General features: G+C 39.8%; 2 protein-coding genes across 7 annotated transcripts in view; both read left to right on the forward strand.

The window, feature by feature from the left end:
- RP1 (RP1 axonemal microtubule associated) overlaps positions 1–18,693 on the forward strand; it is a 276,632-nt gene that overhangs the window by 107,160 nt on the left and 150,779 nt on the right. For all 5 annotated transcript variants that reach the window (XM_072998928.2, XM_072998925.2, XM_078393749.1 and 2 more), the window contains 3 exons: positions 13,588–13,674; positions 16,826–16,958; positions 18,422–18,573. In XM_072998928.2, the coding sequence (XP_072855029.2) occupies positions 13,588–13,674; positions 16,826–16,958; positions 18,422–18,573 (372 nt within the window). The remainder of the gene's footprint in view (positions 1–13,587; positions 13,675–16,825; positions 16,959–18,421; positions 18,574–18,693) is intronic.
- The window catches only part of LOC144589330 (uncharacterized), a 146,300-nt gene that overhangs the window by 86,962 nt on the left and 40,645 nt on the right, over positions 1–18,693 (forward strand). The window lies entirely within an intron of this gene.

Below are 18,693 nucleotides of genomic sequence, written 5' to 3' on the forward strand. Positions count from 1 at the left end.
GATTGCCCAGTTGCATCCCTGCCTTGACACCAGGTCCCTCACCACACTGGTTCATGCACTGGTAGTCTTGAGATGAGACTACTGCAATGCTGTCTATGTGGAGCTGCCCTTGAGGCTGTTATGGAAACTCCAGCGGGTCCAGAACTTGGTGGCCAGATTGTTGCGTGGAGTAAGGAGACACCAACACATTTTCCCCACTCTGGCCACCGTGCACTGGCTGCTTGTTCACTTCCATGCCAGCTTCAAGGTGATGGTGTTAACGGCCCTAAACAGTTTAAGATCTCATCCTTCCAATCAGATGTGCCTCTCCTGTAAGATCCTCCCAGACCAGACAATTGAGAGTTTTGACCCCGAGAGAGGCCCGAAAAATGACGGCCAGAAATGATAGATATCTGGGTACAGCAGGATCTCAATGTCATGATCTAATGCAGTCATAACAAATTACAGAGATAAAAGAAGGATGGACATATTGAAAAACACTACCAGTGTCTTGGTTAGGAAAAAATGCCTGTTAAAAAAAGGATGTGCTGCCAAAAATATTGTTATTATTTAGAAATTCATTGCTTAGAATAGATCTGCCTGTTTTTCTCTGGGAAAAAAAATATAATGAGTGGCATACATTGCTTGCAGAGATGGCTAACGGTTACAAAATATTCAATAATATCACATAGGAGTTAAACTTATAAAAATTGAGTGCTGTCTAAAGGACATAAATTTATCAGAAATAAAATTTGCTTTGAGTAAAAGTCTAAAGCTGAAGGATTTGATTTAGTTTTATAAACGTTGATTCAAATTGGACAATGTGGTAACTGGCTCTGTATAATCAGAATTGTATGAAGCAAAACTTTTGTGAAATCTCTCTTAAAATGTATGTTCTGTATTATGACCATATCCAAGACATGTCTTCTTTTAGTAATTTTATTATTTGGAGAAATGAAAAATTGAATATATTAGAAAGATTAATAGTTAACCAGCAGATCTATGAGGAAATTACAAATAGGTTGGGGTGAATATGCACCAACTGTTCCAAATTAGAGTGTTGAGGTCAAATACAGTGTTTGAATAAAAATAACTGAAAATCATATGTTTGGGGGAGTGATCAGTAAGATTTGTTCACTGTTATTCAATGTAGACACCACTCCCTAAAGTATATGAGGAAATGGGGAAATGACTTGCAATGGAATTTGAGTAACAGAATGGAGCTGGATTTGGAGAAATGCCAATTCAAAATTAACTTCAACAAGTTATAGAGAGAATGTTTATAAAATATTCTTTCAGTGATACACTTCATAAATTAGCACTTATCTATTTTTCAAAAACACAGTTGGATAAATGCTAGAGATGTAATTCACAACCATGTATATGTGTTACATCCTTTCCAATCTTCTTTAAAAAAATAAATTTCTTTTGGGAAACTGTGATCAAATCCAATAGTGATGTGTTAAGTAGTAATATACCATTGGGTTAGTGCGTGAACACGCAGAAAAGTTTTTGCAGAGCAACCTCAAGGTCCTTGTGGCAAAATGACTCACACAGACACGATCAGCTTCTTCCACCACCAGATGTGTATTTACAGGATATTTACAGATATACTGAGCGACAGCATGACACCATGAATTCATCAGAAGAGTAGGAATACATCTTCTCCGCACAGTCCACATATATATACTTATGCATCTGGCTGTGTCCAATCAGCGCAGATGTTGAATCATCTTTGAGCCAGCCCTCCTGAGTCACAGTGACTCAGCATTTTGACACACCTGAACATCATGGCTGCTCATTAGGACATTTGTTCTGCTCAGGCCTGTAAATTTTATACACTGACACATTGGATAGCCAGCACAGTGTAATGGATAGACCACGTGACTGAGACTCAGGAGATGTGGTTTCAAATTCCTGCTTGGCTATAGAAGTTAACTGGGGGTAGAAATTGTAAACTACTCCTTGAATATTTCATATACCTCAGCAACACTGCGAGAGTCACCATGATTCAGAAGTAGAGATGGGCATGAAAAGAATCATGATACAAACCCCCCCCCCCCCAAATCAGGCTGTTTGGTGATTTGTTTCGGGGCACTTCAGGAAAACGCGCCTGCCCAGAATGAAATGCAACATGGAACTATTATCAGCTTTGGTAGCTTGTAGGCGGGCTATAATTTGGATATCCCAAATCCAATCTTTTCCAAACTTGGACTGATTTTTGAGCTGACTCTTCTCCCAAACCCCCTCCAAGTCTGGCAAAGACTGGATTTGGAACATCCAAGTTATAGCCCCCTCCCAAAGCAGATGCCCTCAGGAAAGTGCTCTTTGGCCAGCTGCTTATTATTAAAATAAAGCTGATTGCACGTGATAACCCGCCTGCTGAGTCAGTGGAGCCATGGTGGAGGATATATTTCAGGCATATATTTATTTCATAGGGTCGGTGTAAGCTGGAGGTAACTTGATGACACATAACAATAACAGAATTGGATTAACTAACATTTAACGAGAATCTGCCAGAATTCATACTGATATCCAGATTGCGTACAGAAATATGCTACCCAAAGCTGGAAAAACTGAGCTGCACAATGGAATTTCACCAAAAGATTTCACCAAAGGATTGATGTGAAATCATTCCTAGAACATGTGGTAGAAAAAACTGGCTAAAAACTTTAACATTTTTACACATAGTAACATAAGAAAGCCTTTGCGTCTGTAGATTGCCAAGAATTAAAGCCCTGTTTAGGCATTCATCCTTTGTAGGACCTGCTATGTAGCCTTGCCTCTCCAACCATACCCAACAGTGCAATTATGGATTGCTATTTACAGATACAAATATCTACAAGGCCTTTACAAATACTTTGGTAAGCTTCCGTGCAAGCCCAGACCCCATGCTGCATACATGTTCAGCTAAGCAAATACTGAACTATTTCAGTAGGGCTAAAATCCACTAGGGATGGGTAAACTTTTTTAAAAAAGAAAAAGTGTTGAATGCATCAAATATCTGTTGTGTGGCTTGTTATATTACATAGTTTTTGTATTCGTTATGTAGCATAAGCAGCCACACTGAGAGCAGAGGAGGTTTTTCACTTCTGAAACATACATTTAAAGATCCCTGGGATTTCCACTCTCTCTGAGCTAGTGAATAATTCATCACCATCGTAGATAATAGTATTTCTGTAGTACTACCCTCTCTTGCTGTACATGGCTTCCTTAAGATACCAGGCTATTGACCGGCCACAGATAGGATATTCTCTAGCACAACTGTGTTCTGAGCCTATTGATCTGATGAAATTAAAAGTATTTGTGTAAGTCAATACACCAGACATTCAAATTTTTCATGGCCTGGCTTTTAGATTCACTATAACCCATCTCTTCAGGCAGGCTTTTAACAATTACAATTGAATCCCTGAACCCCAGGTCAGCAAACAATTTTAATCTTTTCCATGTTTTAATGTTTTAATCTTTTCATTTAATTTTTAAATCATATATCGTTCAATTTATCTTTTAATATCTAACTTATTGTGTTTTTAAATTATGTGATTTTTTTTAATGTTGAGAGCTGTTTTGTGTCCCTTGTTGAGAGAAATGCAGCATATAAATAAAACTACTACTTCTACTAATAATTACAATATAACTATAATAATAATCCCATTGCCCTTGTTGCCTTCATACCTTTTCCTGCTGCTGTTTCCTACTGCTATTACTCTGCCACCACTGCTACCATCTTGAGATGCAGCCAGCACTCACAGGCCGGCAGCCTTCATGCATGTCCCTGCCTCTCAGCTGATTGGTGGGGATGTGCGCAGAGCTCCTCAGTGAGCTGTCAGCCAGCTGGGGGGCTCTGCACATGTCCCCACCTTTCAGCTGAGAGGTGGGGACATGTACAGAAACTGCAGGATTAGCTGACAGGCCGGCTAATGGAATGTATATATACATCTATCCCTAGCTGTATATATAAAATCAGTTGTGTATATGTGCCCTCCTCTTCCCTGGAAGGGAAGCCTGACTGCTGATGGCAGCAGCAGCAAGACAAGGTAGGGAGGCAAGGTAGGGCAATGGTAAGGGGCAGAGGGGGCAGGCTGGGAAGGGACAAACTAGGAAGGTTATTGGTTTGAGAAACTTGTTTTGAGAAAGTCCTCCAGTTTGTAACTACCTGAATCAATGGACCAGTGATTTTTTTTATAAATTTCCTGGTTTGTTTTTTATTTGTGTCCATCTCTAATCGAGATCTAATTGGAACTTCAATATGCCTTCTTTGAGAGCCAGTAATTATTATCCATATTTCAAGCCACAGAATATCATTCAAAATAAAATACAGAAATTGCTTTTCTCTGCATTTTAATTCTTATCTGCTGCCAGCCATAGCAGGCTAGATTAGAGGAATTTAATATCTGAAGTAGGATTTTAAAGTTACTGGTATCACCACCACTTCCTCTGACGCTATCACCACCACCTCATCAATAGGAGCAAGGAGGTCTGTGTGTGTAAGAATGTTTTATGAAGCCAGGGTCTTAATGTGGCAGCTACACTCCCCCACCACCTCTTCAAGTGATATCACAGATCCTCTCACTTGCTAAATAGCTGTCAGGCTGTGAGTACTTTTTATCTCAATGACTAAGAAACAGGCATAGGGCAAAATCCTGACTTCCTTAACTTTATGTGCAGATTGATGTCACAATATTAATTCACAGCAAGAATAGGGTTTCTTGTGACCTAAATAGCCATTATGATTGAGTGGAATAAATGAGGCAGGCTTAAAATCCAAGGGAACAACTGAAAAGTGGCAGAAGCCAAGATGGAAAGAAATTCTTAAGAAACAATATGGTAGATGCTGCATAGGGAGATGGCAAAGTGAGAAAGAAGGGATAAGAATTGGTTTTGCTGGCTTGTCTATTGATTTTATGAAGTTAGAAGCCACAGGTATCTACATACATCATTGTGTGCTTCGCATAATGGTAGACAGGCTCTGTAAATAAAGTGAAGATTCCAGAAAGTATGGGTCAATAGGATTTTACAGAGAAGCTGTTACGTTCTACTGTCACATGAGCTTTGTAGCAGCAGAGTTTGCTTGCTTGTTTGCTTGACCACCACAATGCTTGGTTAGCTTATATTTAAGGCTAAACCATAGTTTGGCTTTACATGATTAGGGAACTAAGGTTTGCATGAGGAGGCATTATTGCTCAGTGACAGGCATGCTTTCCACGTACATAGAAAGTCCTAGGTTGAGTCCCTTGCATCCTCCACTAAAGATGGGAAAGATTTCTTGTCAACTGAAAGGTAGTTAGCATTTAATAAAAGCCATTGAGAAGAGTACTGCTGTAAACGTACTGTATATCTCAATACTATTTCATGATATCATTTTAGAGAAAATACAGAAACTAATTAGATTAAATTGATTAAATAAATAAATGAGGATGTAGGATAAATGGATGGTGCAACCACATGGATTTTTAATGGGAAGGGAACTTCAATGAAATCTCCTTACAAAAGCTCTTTGATATAAAAAGTAGAGATGAGTGATTGAACTGTAGTAGAAAGAGAAAGAAAATGTGATAGAGGAGCATGCCAGTAGCTTTTTATTCAAAAGCACAATCATTTGAGAAATTATCTGACAGGAGATCTGCTTTTTAAGTGTCCGAGCACCTCTTATTGTAGTGCAATATCGAATACATGAATTGATTTATGTTCAGGTTTCGTAATAGTAGCAGTTCAGCTTCAAAAACACCTGGGATAAATGCAGTACAGTAGGAACATGAAGAGTTTATTTCCTATTTATATCATGGGATAGCTTGCAAACTTCAGGTGACTTCCCTGCAATCAAAATGTTAAGGCTTCATTAAATATAGTTTTCCTTGAAAGCATGAAGCCATTTTTTGCTGAGATGAATTTTTCCCCAGTTGCTGGGGAGATGTTGTTGCCTGGTTGGCTCCTGTGCAGAGCAGAACTCTGAATAAAGTGGACTTCTTATCCAATCCCCAATAGGGTTCTTATGCTTTTTATACCATTTTTGCTGTTTCCCAAGATTCAGGGATGTTATGATGAGTACATTTATTAATTACATAGGTGAGATTAATGAACAGTTTCCTACAAATTGTAAAGTTCTTCAGAGAGACTTTCCAGGAGGCTAGCTATTTTAGTAAGCCACAGTGAAAACAACAGAAGTTTTTGGTGGCACCTTAATGACTTATTTAGTTGGCATAAACCTCTGTGAACTGCAGACCAGTTCATTAAAAGTATGGAATAGTGCCTTGGTCAGCCAGTTATTATTCACATTCCTGAATATATGTGGGAGATGTAATCAATGGAATGAGAAAGGTATGAATTACAAAAAGTACAGACACTGTCCATTGTCTTAGTGTCTTAGTGGTTGTCATTAACACACAATAACCACAACATCTACACATAGGTGAGCTGAGTAACACACATAGGCTTAAATTCATCTGGAAACTACACCATGTAAGGTTGGTGATGTCATCAGCCATAGCAATTCTTTGGGAATAAAATACATTCTGATTCCACACCCAAGGTCCTGAGGCTAGCTTTGGACCCCTTTCATTGTGACAAAGCCATTATATGCATGGAATGGCATGGGTTTTTTCCCTCCCTTTAATTTCCAAAAATCACTGCCACTGAGATGATTTTAATGCTAGTGACAATTTTTGGAAAAAGACTCATCCCCATCCTCACTACCTCCAGCAGCTTCCCCACACTGAAAGGGATTCCACAGGACCACTGGGACCTTTGAGGGAATGGGAAATGGTTTATAAAAAAATCAATATAGCTGATGACATCATCAGTCTTATGCAGCATAAGTTATAAAACAGAATTTCAGCCGACATAAGATAAAACATTCAATCTCTACTAAAACTGTAAAAGGTACAACTGAACTCATGATGAATTCCTGTTCAGCTTTATCATATTAGAATTTGTCTTGTTAATATGGTCTAGGATAAACCATAGATCACTGATAATGTGTTTTACTGGTATTGAAGAGGAGCTGTCAGCCACAACAAGTGGTGTTTGTGTAATTTCTTCTTGTGGGTTTGTTTTGTAGTATAGTGGTACCTCAACTTTTGAACGTCTTGACTCGCGACCAATTCAAGTTACGACCAGCTCTGGCTGCACAATTTTGGGATGCAACCAGAGAAAAGGTGGGGAAAAAGGCGGGGAATTTAAACTGCTAACTGTTGGTTGGCAAAGAGGCTGCTACTCTGTAGTTCTTTCGCCCCAGTGGTTAGAGAGTGTGAATTTGGAGGACGCTTCGGACTGCCTGATACTGCTTTCTGCTTTTTAAAACGCCTGTTCTGAGAGTACAGGGTTTTGCAGTGTGGGTTTGGGCTGGGGGGGTTATGTTTCTGTGCTGTGATGAATCTTGGAGTGGTGTTTTTTCCCGGTGTTTTTTTCCCTCGGCTGGAATGGATTAATCATGTTTCCGATGGGTCTTGCAGTGCTTGTTTGTTTTTTGGTGTGTTCCCTCCTCCACTGAAACAGATTAATTGTGTTTCCAATGGGTCTTGCAATGTTTTTTTTCCCCCGGTGGGTTCCCCCCCCCGGCTGGAACAGATTAAAGGAGTTTCAATGTATTCCTATGGGAATTGGTGCTTTGAGTTACAGTGGTGCCTCGCTTACCGATCGCTCCGTTTAATGATGAAATCGCTTAACGACGGGGTTTTGGCCATTGCCAGAGCAATCAGTTAGCGATGGCCCCTATGGGGATAAATCGCTTTGCGATCATGGCAAAGCGACCCTTGCACATCCGGGAGGAGGTGGGAGGATCCACCCGGAGGAGAGCAGAGCAGCGGCGGGCTAAGGGGGAGCCTCTCATTCTGGCCAAGGGATCCCATGGAAGCCCACTCTCCACTGGGAGTCCCCACCACCACCACCAGCAGCTCTCTCCTCCGCCAGCTTCCCCCTTTCGCCTTCTAGCCCAGAGTCCGTCCTCCCTCTCCTTGTGAGGGGCACCTCTGTGGCCACTTGGGCCGTCAGGGCACCCACACGTCCACCTCCTGCCCCTCCGAGCCGGGGGGAGGTCAAAGACTGTCCACCCCACCCACCCCCATACAGCCGCCTCCTTCCCCCGCCCTCCAAATGCCAGCTTTGCTCCACGGCGGGGAAAGAAGTGCCACCCCTTACCACACACACACACACTCCTCGCTGGCCAGCTTCATCAGCTGCAGGCTTTGCTTGCCTTTTTGGGCTGGTCAGGCTCTTCTTGTCACCCATGGTCATGGACTGGTGGAGGCAAGCCCCCCGCCTGCCTTGCCTTGTGCCCAAGGAGCAGAGAGGGCTGTGGGGCTGACTCCTCCTCAGACCAGCAGGCTCTGGTGGTGGCTGCTCCTGCTCCTGCTGCTGCTGCTCCACCGCTGCCAGGCTCCTGCTCCAGACTAGGCAGCGCAGGGAGTGCGGCCCCGCTCTTCTCTCCTCGCCTCCTCTGCCTTCCCTCTTTTTTTCCCTTCCCTTCCTTCTCGCTCTCTTCCAAGCCAGGCTCAAGCAGGTGGAGCTTGGGGCCCTCGGCGGCCAATCCTGGCCATCCGGCCTTGGGATCTGTTGGGGCGAGGGGAAGGTGAATGTGCACACACGTGTACGCGCGCGCAAACATGCACACCACACACTCGGTGGAGGAAAGCAGTGGCGGGCTCAGGCAGGCAAAAAAAGAGAGAAATGACTCCCTCGACAAGGAGAGCAGATGGGAACGTTGCTCCTTCCCGCTTTGCAATGTTTTAAAACAGCTGATCGGCGGTTTCAAAATGGCTCCCCGCTGTTTTGCCTCGCTTAAGAGACACCGAAAATGGCCGCCCCTATGGAGGATCTTTGCTTAAGGTTAGTTTTGAAGCCCATAGGAACACATTAAACACGTTTTAATGCTTTTCTATGGGCTTTTACAAATCGCTTAATGATTAAATCACTTAGCGATGTTTTTTCTGGAACGTCGTTAAGTGAGGCACCACTGTACGACCAACGTGAGTTACGACCATCTTCTGGAACCAATTAAGTTTGTAACTCAAGGCACCACTCTAGATTATTCTTGGATATCAATCTGACCTTGTTAATATGGTAGGCTTTTCATTGCATGGATATTATGTTCTGAATAATGCTTGGTTTAAATCTTTGAGTTACAAATCTATATATAACAAGTTTAACCATACGTGGTTATATCATAGAGCTTAGTGACAGGCAGTGAATTTCATGTAGCTTACTCACTGGAAGCTTCTAAACATATGTAATGTTTTCTAAATTTCTGGTCCAATGTACAGGAGAGGTGTCTTGAAAACAACCCTATTGGGTAGAGTGTGTAAGACTGGGACTTCAGGGAAACTGGGACTTCAGGGAATTGGCCTAAGACTAGTGTTTTGCTAATTTTCTACCTATTTAGCATGTATTTTGCTGCTCCCATTGTCACTGAGGTTTCTAGCATTGTTTTCTCTTTTGCTGAAAAGTTAGAAATAGTTAAATTTCCTCTGAAACATATTCTCCTGTTTGAGTGATCTATTTCAAAAAATTCCTCTGCTACTTCTCTTGCTTGACTCATTAATCTTGTTAATTGATAGCTTATTGGACAGCCCAAAATACTGTATAAAAGAACTGATTGCTGGAAAATAATTCTTGGTTAGATTAGTAAGAGAGAAGACCAGAATAATTCTTTGTGTTATGTGTTTGGCTTGTCCACAGTATCATAACACACAATGTGTCTTGTAGAGAAATTCTTTCCTCAGGCTATAAATAGTGCTGTATTCCTTCTCAAATAAAGACACAGTTTAAAATAATAAACTCTTGTGGAGAAACTGAGAACTTGGGGATATGAAATATGGAATTTAGTTGCTGTATACTTTGATACTTCTGTGAGTGCCTGGGAGCTGACCTAAAAGGCAGAGGTCAATGTGTAAAAGGGACAATCCACACCTTTGACTTACCTCCTGTTACTGAACACTTCAAAGAAAAGACTTCCCTGCTCACTTCAAAGAAAGTGCTGAGATAAGAAATGGTACTTCGATGCTTATCTTATCAGAGGGCATATCAAAGCAACCCCATAACAACTCTAACACCTTGACTACATCCCTTGACTTGAAGGGAGTCAGTTTGCTTCCTTCCCAGAGAGTTATGGAGATTTGGCAGTGAGAAAGACAGCAGGTCAAAAAGCTGCCTTTTGTCCTGACGAAACAAGATTAAGATTCTGTTGGCAACAGGTATATAATGGCTCATATACTTGTATATAAGGATTTTTTTAAAAAAAATTAGTTAGTCTAGCATGTCTCTGAGGAGAAAAGTGCTTTCTCCCCTGCTATTCTGACATACCTGGAAGGCCTTAGTTTGATTCTAAGGAGAAAACTGGGTTGGCTTACCACCCTATTAACCTGTGCCTTTGTACATGTAGTCTACAACTACACTATCTCTCTGCTAAAGTGCCTTAGATATGATATATTACTTCTATTATTTTCTGGTGTGTTTTCTTCTTGAATGTTTTTTAACCATCTCCACATTTGCACCTGCATTTTGAAAAACCATTTCTTGTAACCATTTGCAATGTTTGCGCTTTTGTCCTTTTTTACTTGCTTTTGTTTCTTTCTTCCTTTTAAATAAACTATAAAAATCCTTTCAAGCAGCTGTCTGTACTAAAACCAGCCCTTGTCTTGACCAGCTCCTGGGATTTTTCAGTGTTTTTGTGGCAGTGGTAGCAGCCACCTCACAGAGTTGGTGCACTGCCTCTAAGTGCTTAACCTTGGGAATTCTTTGTTTTCATCACCCTGGAGCACCATTAAGTCTGGGAGACAGAGGCAAGCTGGGAGTGATATGGCTCCAGTCAACTTCCATAGCCTTTACCACATCTGACTCCCCAGGATGAGCAAGTGCAGTGTGACTGAGTGACTCTAGAGAGGGAGGTTTGAATCAAGAATTGTGACAAGTTTGGAAGGAAAAAAATTAAAACAAATGTGACAGTCTCCACTTCTGAGCAACTTATATATGCACAGAATTGAAGAAGGGGTATTGTGACTGAATTTTTCAACCTGGGCGGGGACAGTTTCCAGGAAGGAGGGACAGCTGCATACTTTGAGGGTATTCATGGACTCCTGCAAATATTGTTTGTGCTCATAAGGATCACTTGAGATCTTTTTTTATCTTGCTCTCTGTGTGCATGCACATGCACACATATACACACTGTGTGTACTGTGTTAAAATAGGAATTTATTTTCCCAACAGTATGCTGCTTCTCTATAGGCTCAAGAAACTCTTAATGGCTAAGTCCCAGGTGTGATAAGATGGAGGCACCTCATCTACTCCATTTCTGAATTATCTATATCAAATTACTAGTAATTGACATTTTCCTAATTCATTATAACCAGTTAACCTTACAATAGGAAGTTGTATTTGCCAGAAAAGAAATAATGATATCACTCTGAATAATCAAATTGCCTCAGTTCGTTAGTAGCCCAGCTTAGTTCATTAATAATTAAATGTTTCAATGTAGTAATCAGTCTGCCCTATTAGATATTAATCAGGTGTCTCTATTCAATAATATATTAATACATGTCATTAATAATTTAATTATCGAGGTGTGTTAAATATATTACTTCTTTCTTTTACCTTGGTTCAGTAATATCCAGTACTCTTGGTTCACTAATCAACCATAAATAAAGTTCATTGAAGAGTAGACTTGTAGACCTTTAAAATAAATCCACATTTCTCATTTTTTCCCCTACTTCTTGATGTTCAGAACTGAAATATTCAGTCTTCCCCCCCCCCCCCCCCGATCTCTCTGCCATCTAAACCTCACAAGGCCGAGACAGTTCATTACATCAAAGAGATGCAGACAGTCTTTTAGCTGATGCTTTCTAAAGTGCTGTTTCTAAAGTGCGATGCCGGAAATGCATGTTGTGGCATAATCACACTCTGACATATGTAGAGCAGCACACACCAGGTGTCAGGTCACCCAGAGAGGCCATCACACTGTTATGGGCAAAATTGAAAATCAAACTAGCAAAGGCTGTGGACTGCAACCACACTCTATGGAACTGTGGCCTAATCCCCCAGGATAAAGGGTTAAACCAGCAAGATATGGCATTTTGACACCAAACAACCCACTCTTCGCACCCTACAGTTATTTTAAAAAAGTGTTTGCACTGCATTGTGTTTTGAGGGTGGTGGTCTATTTGATGTCTAGGGAAGGAAAGTCTATTATTTTGTTACATATCATACGATGGCTTAGTTACACAAATGTTTGATATGTACCAGGTAAATCGTTCAGGGTTGATACATAGCATTTTTTCAGTACTGGGAAATATATCGTGGTGATACTCCTTGATGTGATTGTTATAGCATGGAGGGAAAGAACAATTCACATAGGTCACAGAGAATGAAAATATGTAGTTGACAGTGGAATACAGAGGCAGAGAGAATGCAGAGTCATACATACTCCTATAAGTGATCCTGCCTTCAGTGCAAGACAATGGCAAAAGATTTTGTGATGGCAGCAGTGGCAGTGCATATTATTTGCTCAAAGGGTCTCCAGAACGTTTACTCTTTCGAACACACATGGAGGCAACACTAAAAAGGCAGGTGGACTGATCAGGAAGAAGCAAACAACCCATATAAGGCTTCCACTTTTAAAAATCCGCACTGCAAGGCAGCAGTGCTTATAATTTAAGTTTTATTCATTCACAGAAAGTGCAATAATCTGTCTTGAGAATGCTTCTCGCCAAAAATGTTTTGCTGTCTTGTGTCAAGGATAAATTTATTTGTAGTTTCTTTTTTAGTATGCAAGAACATTCCAAATGGAAATTTCCAAATGGAAAGACAAGCATATTAAGGTGTTATATAACTTTTTATTAGATTTTGATACCCAGGAGGAGGTGGTTAAAGAATGCATGGCAAGGAACTGATGCAGGGGGTACAGATTCTTGTTTTTAATGTTTCTATTTCAAAAGCAAAGTGCCAGTCTTTTTATTCTAGTCATAATGATGGTGCAATGGGTATGAACAATACTTGCTAGAATTCTCTCCATAACGCAGCATCATTGAATCGTAACAAGTAAGGACTTTTTAGAAAGAAAGATGCACTGAAATGTAGACATGAAATACATTCTTTGCTGGGCACCATTACCCTCCTCCTCTTTGTGTTTAGAAACACAGTAAAGTAACTTATAGACATTGCTTTAAACTTAAAATGAAACTTTGTGTTTATTATTGTCTAATGATTCAAGAGTTACAATGGCACCTTTGTATATGCATTATTAAAATCCCTGAGCTGCAATCCCATGCACATTTAGGGTTGTGGTGTTGGGTGCATCTGCCTGTGCACTTTTGAATGCCTAATCATAATCAAATGCTTTTAAAGTTTTATGCAAATGTATTTTTATGCTTTTGATTGCACTTTTTTGTATTTTATTATTTTTATTTCCTGTTCTGTTAAATCATATTTTAATTATGTTGTTTGTGTTTCTTGTAAACCACACAGAGTGTCCTATGGCCAAATAGGTGGTATAATAATTAAATCAATCAATCAATCATTGTCGTTATTGAAATGAATATAAAAATCCATTATGATGGTTTTATGAAAAATGTAATCTAGCTTTAGGTATTTGTTATACTGTCTTTCCCTTTTCCATTCCAGGTTGATATTAAACATATTGGAAAAATTTACAAAATCAGAATAGGGCATGATGGTACAGGTGAACAGCCAGAATTGATGTTGGAAGAGGTAAGAGGTCTAATATATTTTCGATTGTCCTTACACATAATGAATTATTTTATGAATTTGTTTAAAATGTGAATTTGTAATAGTTAGCCTGAGCATTCTGAAAATAGAGGTGTATCAGCTGTTAGCTGTGTAACAGTTCTTACCTACACAGAAAAAAGATATAAATTCTCTATAAACAGTAGCTCTTTATAAATGGCACAACACTAAGTACCAATATGAAACGTTTACTATGCTCTGAATCGTAGGTTCAATGCACTAAATGAAAGCCCAATCAATTATTTTTCCAACATGCAATTACATCCCAAGAAGTGCCTTTTACTCTCCAGCTGGGACTATGCCATTAATGAGTACAGCTAGTTCCATTAATAAAATATAACATAGGACCTTAAAAAAGTGTCAATTGCTTATTGAATTTACATTTGCTTATTGATTAATGCTGCTGATTTATTGTAATCAGGCTTGATTTTATAGAAAAGCACAAATGCAGACAGGCAGTATGCAGTCTTACAGTGAAAGCAGAGAAATGTGATATGTTTCTTTAATGCAACGTTTTCATTCATTTAATACATGTGTATTGTCTTATCAGTCCTGGGTATATGTGCGTAAGTACTAGTTCGTATGCCATGTTTACCTGAAAATAAGACAGGGTTTTATATTAATTTTTGCATTAGGGCTTATTTTCAGGGGATGTTTTAATTTTTTCATGTACAACAATCTACATTTATTCAAATACAATCATGTAATCTTCTGGTTGCTGCACAATGGTGGAGGGTGGGGTTTCACTTAATTAGGGGTTATTTTTGGGGTAGTGCTTATATTACGAGCATCCTGAAAAATCATACTAGAGCTTATTTTCGGGTTAGGTCTTATTTTCGGGGAAACAGGGTAGCTGATTTAAGGCTGTGGAATATTGAAAAATCTAGGTTTTCAACCTACCAGGTACTATGTAAAAAATTAATTTAGAGTCCCAATATGAGGCTAAACATCAAATGTACCAAAAATTAATGAATGCTCTGCCACTGGGCAGAAAGGTGCGTAACTGCTCTTAAATGGGAAGGATGGCTTGCTCTAAGTAGAAACAGATACAGATACAATCTTCTATTTTTTCCAAACTGTGCCCATCAGCAACCCACATAGAGTATCATATCTATATGGCAATGTCGATGCCCTCCAAGTTAGGTCATCAGAAACTTCCCTCTCTGCTATAGCTTTGGAAAACTAGAAACATGTCTGCATCTTTTCTGGCAGGCTGCTCCTGGTCAGACTTTTTCATTTCTGGCACTAGAGCTTACAAGCTGAAATTTTAAAAGTAAAATCAGGTGGTAATAAAAGCTTCTAGCATTAGTTTAAAAATCTTAATTTTAGAAGTAGAACATTCAGGTAGAAATAGAAGCAGTTTAGTTTAGCTCCAGCTATTTCATTATTTACCTCCCCCCCCCCCAAACCTACAGTTTGGTCTCACTTTTCATTAACATCTGAGTCCAAGGCACAACAAGAATAGTTTTTGCCTTCCAACCTTCATTTAAGGTAACAAAGAACAAATTGCAAAGCTGTGTTTTCTGGTGTTGCAACTACCATTTGACTTTCCTGTCTTGCAGTAGAGGGAGCTCTTCCAGTGAACATGCAAAGTTTTAGACAATAAACAAAACCAGAGAAAGTGCTTTACATACTGACATGTAGTTATGGTATACAGTATTGAATCCTAATGGCACTTTGTAGCATTTTAAAAAAGAGATGTTGTTTGTGTTTCTACTTAGAATGAACCACCCTTCTCCCTTTAAGAGCTGTCCCACAGCAAACTGGCACCGGGCTAGGGCATGCACTCTTTCTGGCATGATTGAATGACAAGTAAAATAGCTTTGTTTACCCTTCACAGTCAGGTACTTTCACCAAAATGACACGGAAGGAAGCATTATCTGAGGAGACAACTCTGTAATGTATTAGGTGGATTGTGACATTAAAACAGAGAGTGGAGAAACCTCCTCTATTTTCATCTTCTTTTATTTTTAATATTTCCCTAACCAACACAGTGAAATTCTAAAACCATGCCAGGTTGATGCATTGGAATTTCAATATGCCATATACTATTGTAAACAAAACAAAAAAAAACAACAACAACAAAAAAGGAAAGTCATCCAAGCTTCCTGAATGAGGTCTGAGAGAAAAGGCAGGGAGGCGCGCTGTTATTTCTTGGGTGCTGCCCCACAAGGTAGCAGAGCCCCAACTTCAGAGAAAGGCTGGAAAAAGAGATCCTCCCAATCTTTACTCTGATGTTCTCCCCTCATCCTCATGCTGAAATTGTTCTTGGCTGCTGCCACCTCTTCATTCATGAGTGAGGTAAATTTATTTGTGAGTAAACTAGGTAAACCTTACTTTGTATGGATCTATATTATGATCTCCAGTGTGAACAGAAGGATTGCTTAGAAGAGAGTTAAATAAATTGCAATTATGAATCTTTTAAGCATGAACTAGACCACACCAAATTTCCCATTGTAGACAGGCTCATGAGTGGCTCATGTCAAAATGAAAATATGCTACTTAAAGATGTATTCGCGAAGGCTTTCATGGCCAGGATCTAATAGTTGTTGTGGGTTTTTCGGGCTCTTTGGCCGTGTTCTGAAGGTTCTTCCTAATGTTTCACCAGTCTTTGTGGCTGGCATCTTCAGAGGACAGGAGTAGCATTCTGTGCTCTGGTCAGCAGTGCTACTCCTGTCCTCTGAAGATGCCGGCCACAGAGACTGGCAAAACGTTAGGAAGAACCTTCAGAATACGGCCAAAGAGCCTGAAAAACCCAGAACAACCACCAGTTTAAAGAGATTAATTTCTTACTGCAGTTAACAGTGTGAAACACACTGCTACTATTAGTTCATTTATTATCTGGGCATGTAGAAAAGGCTGTGATATTTTAATGGTTGCCAGTTTTTGAAGCTGTAATTTATTTATTTTTCATTAGTTATATTCTACCCTGTAACAGAAGCACCAGGGGTTGGAAAGAATACTGTTTGTATTACAGTTCTCAAAATCCCCAGCCAGTTTGGGAGCTGGGAGATTTTGGAAGCAGCAGTGAAAAAGGTAACATTTCCAAGCCCTGAGGAACAAAAATCAGTAAAAGAAATATATTAATGGGTTTTGATTGTTCTTTCTTCCATAGGTGATATTGCGACACTTAAAGAGTGGGAAAACTCTGATTTTTCCAGTGAATAAATGGTTGTCAAGGAGTCGGGGGAATGGAGATACTGTGTGTGAACTTCCAGTTGTAGAAAAAGGAAGAAGCCTTTATCCAAGTATTAATATATCTGTCTACTATATAAGAACCATAAGACTGAAGCCAGAACTGTTAGCATAATAATTATAACAGAGGAGGGCACTTTTGGTGGGCTTGGGAACCAAACATTCACCATTGCCAGCAGCAGGCCTGAAAATAATCAGAAATAATCTTCCCCAACCCCCCAAATCTCCACCAAATTAGAGTGGCCAGATGGCTACTCCCTGTTTTGATCAGGGGATTTACAGTCCTTGAGGTATACCCACCACCACCCTAAAGCAGATCTTCAGGAAAGGGGAAAAAACTGTGTGTTATTAGCAGAGTAACTACATACAGTGGTGCCTCGCTTAACGGGCACTCCATTTAGCGATGAAACCACTTAGCGATGAACTTTTTGCGATCGCAAAAGCGATTGCATTGCAATGTTTCATATGCATTTTTTTCGCTTTGCGATGATCGGTTCCCTGTTTCACTTACCGATCATCGCAAAGCAATGATTTTTAACAGCTGATTGGTGGTTCCAAAATGGCTGCCGGGTAAAAAAATGGCTGCCCGCTGTGTTTTCGCGCGGATTCCTCGCTTTAGAGGCAGCGAAAATGGCTGCTGTATGGAAGATCTTCGCTTTAAGGTCAGTTTTTTGCCCATAGGAATGCATTAAACAGGTTTTAATGTGTTTCTATGGGCTTTTTAAACTTGCATAGCGACAAAATCGCTTAGCAGCAATTTTGCTGCACGGATTAACGTCACTATGCGAGGCACCACTGTATTATGGTAAGTTGTTTCAGATCCCTCCTTCAGTTGCTCTGAATAAAAGTGTATCCAATTAAAAAATTGCAAAATAGATGGACAATGTCCATCTTTTAGGTTCAGTGTATGTTATATGTTTTGTTTTATTTTCTTCTGCAAAGGGGAGTTGGAGGATAGTTGGAGAAAACCTTGGTTACCCTCTCCTCAAAATAAAAAGACATTGGGAGCTAGCAACAAAAAGTTGCTTTTGGAATAAGTACAGTGGTACCTTGGTTTATGAACACCTCGGTTAACGTAATTTTCAGTTTACGAATAAAAATCCATTGAAAACAATGCCTCGGTTTATGTGGTTTTTTTTCGCAATGCGAAGCAAGTTTGCATTGCACCTGGGAGATGTATAGTGCCACCCTCAAGCATGCATTCCTATGGGAAACCATGTTGCAGTTTGTGAAATTTTCACATTATGAAACGTCCTGGAGAACACATTTGTAAACTGAGGTATGCCTGTAATGGCACAATCCAGACAGGTGTGAAATATTAAAGTTCATTCAAATCACTGGGAATTAAAAATTAATAACTTTGGCTGGACCACGCCCATTGTTACTGAGCTTCAGAACAACATCCTTCTAAATGTATTCCATTTTGTATTCAATAATGCTTCTGTTGGTGAAATACAATGTCTTCATGAGATTTCAAATTATTCGCATCTTCTGTAATGCTAGTTTCTTTCTACAGCTGTAAATTACGAGGTTTATGTGTTCACGGGACATTTGGAGCAAGCTGAAACAGATGCTCCTGTTTATTTGTGCATCTATGGAGAAAGAGGAGATTCTGGTCTAAGATTTCTTCACAAGTCTGACAAGGCCATTAAATTTCAGAGAGGAATGGTAAGTGTGCCAAAGGAGATTTTTATTCTGTATTTGCAGATAAATTGCAAGTGGCTTCAATGCAGGACATAGTTAAAAGAAAAATGAATAAAATCTCAAGCCCCAAACCCATCATTTTAC

Source organism: Pogona vitticeps, chromosome 4, assembly GCF_051106095.1.
Source record: "Pogona vitticeps strain Pit_001003342236 chromosome 4, PviZW2.1, whole genome shotgun sequence".
Taxonomy (NCBI): Eukaryota; Metazoa; Chordata; class Lepidosauria; order Squamata; family Agamidae; genus Pogona; species Pogona vitticeps.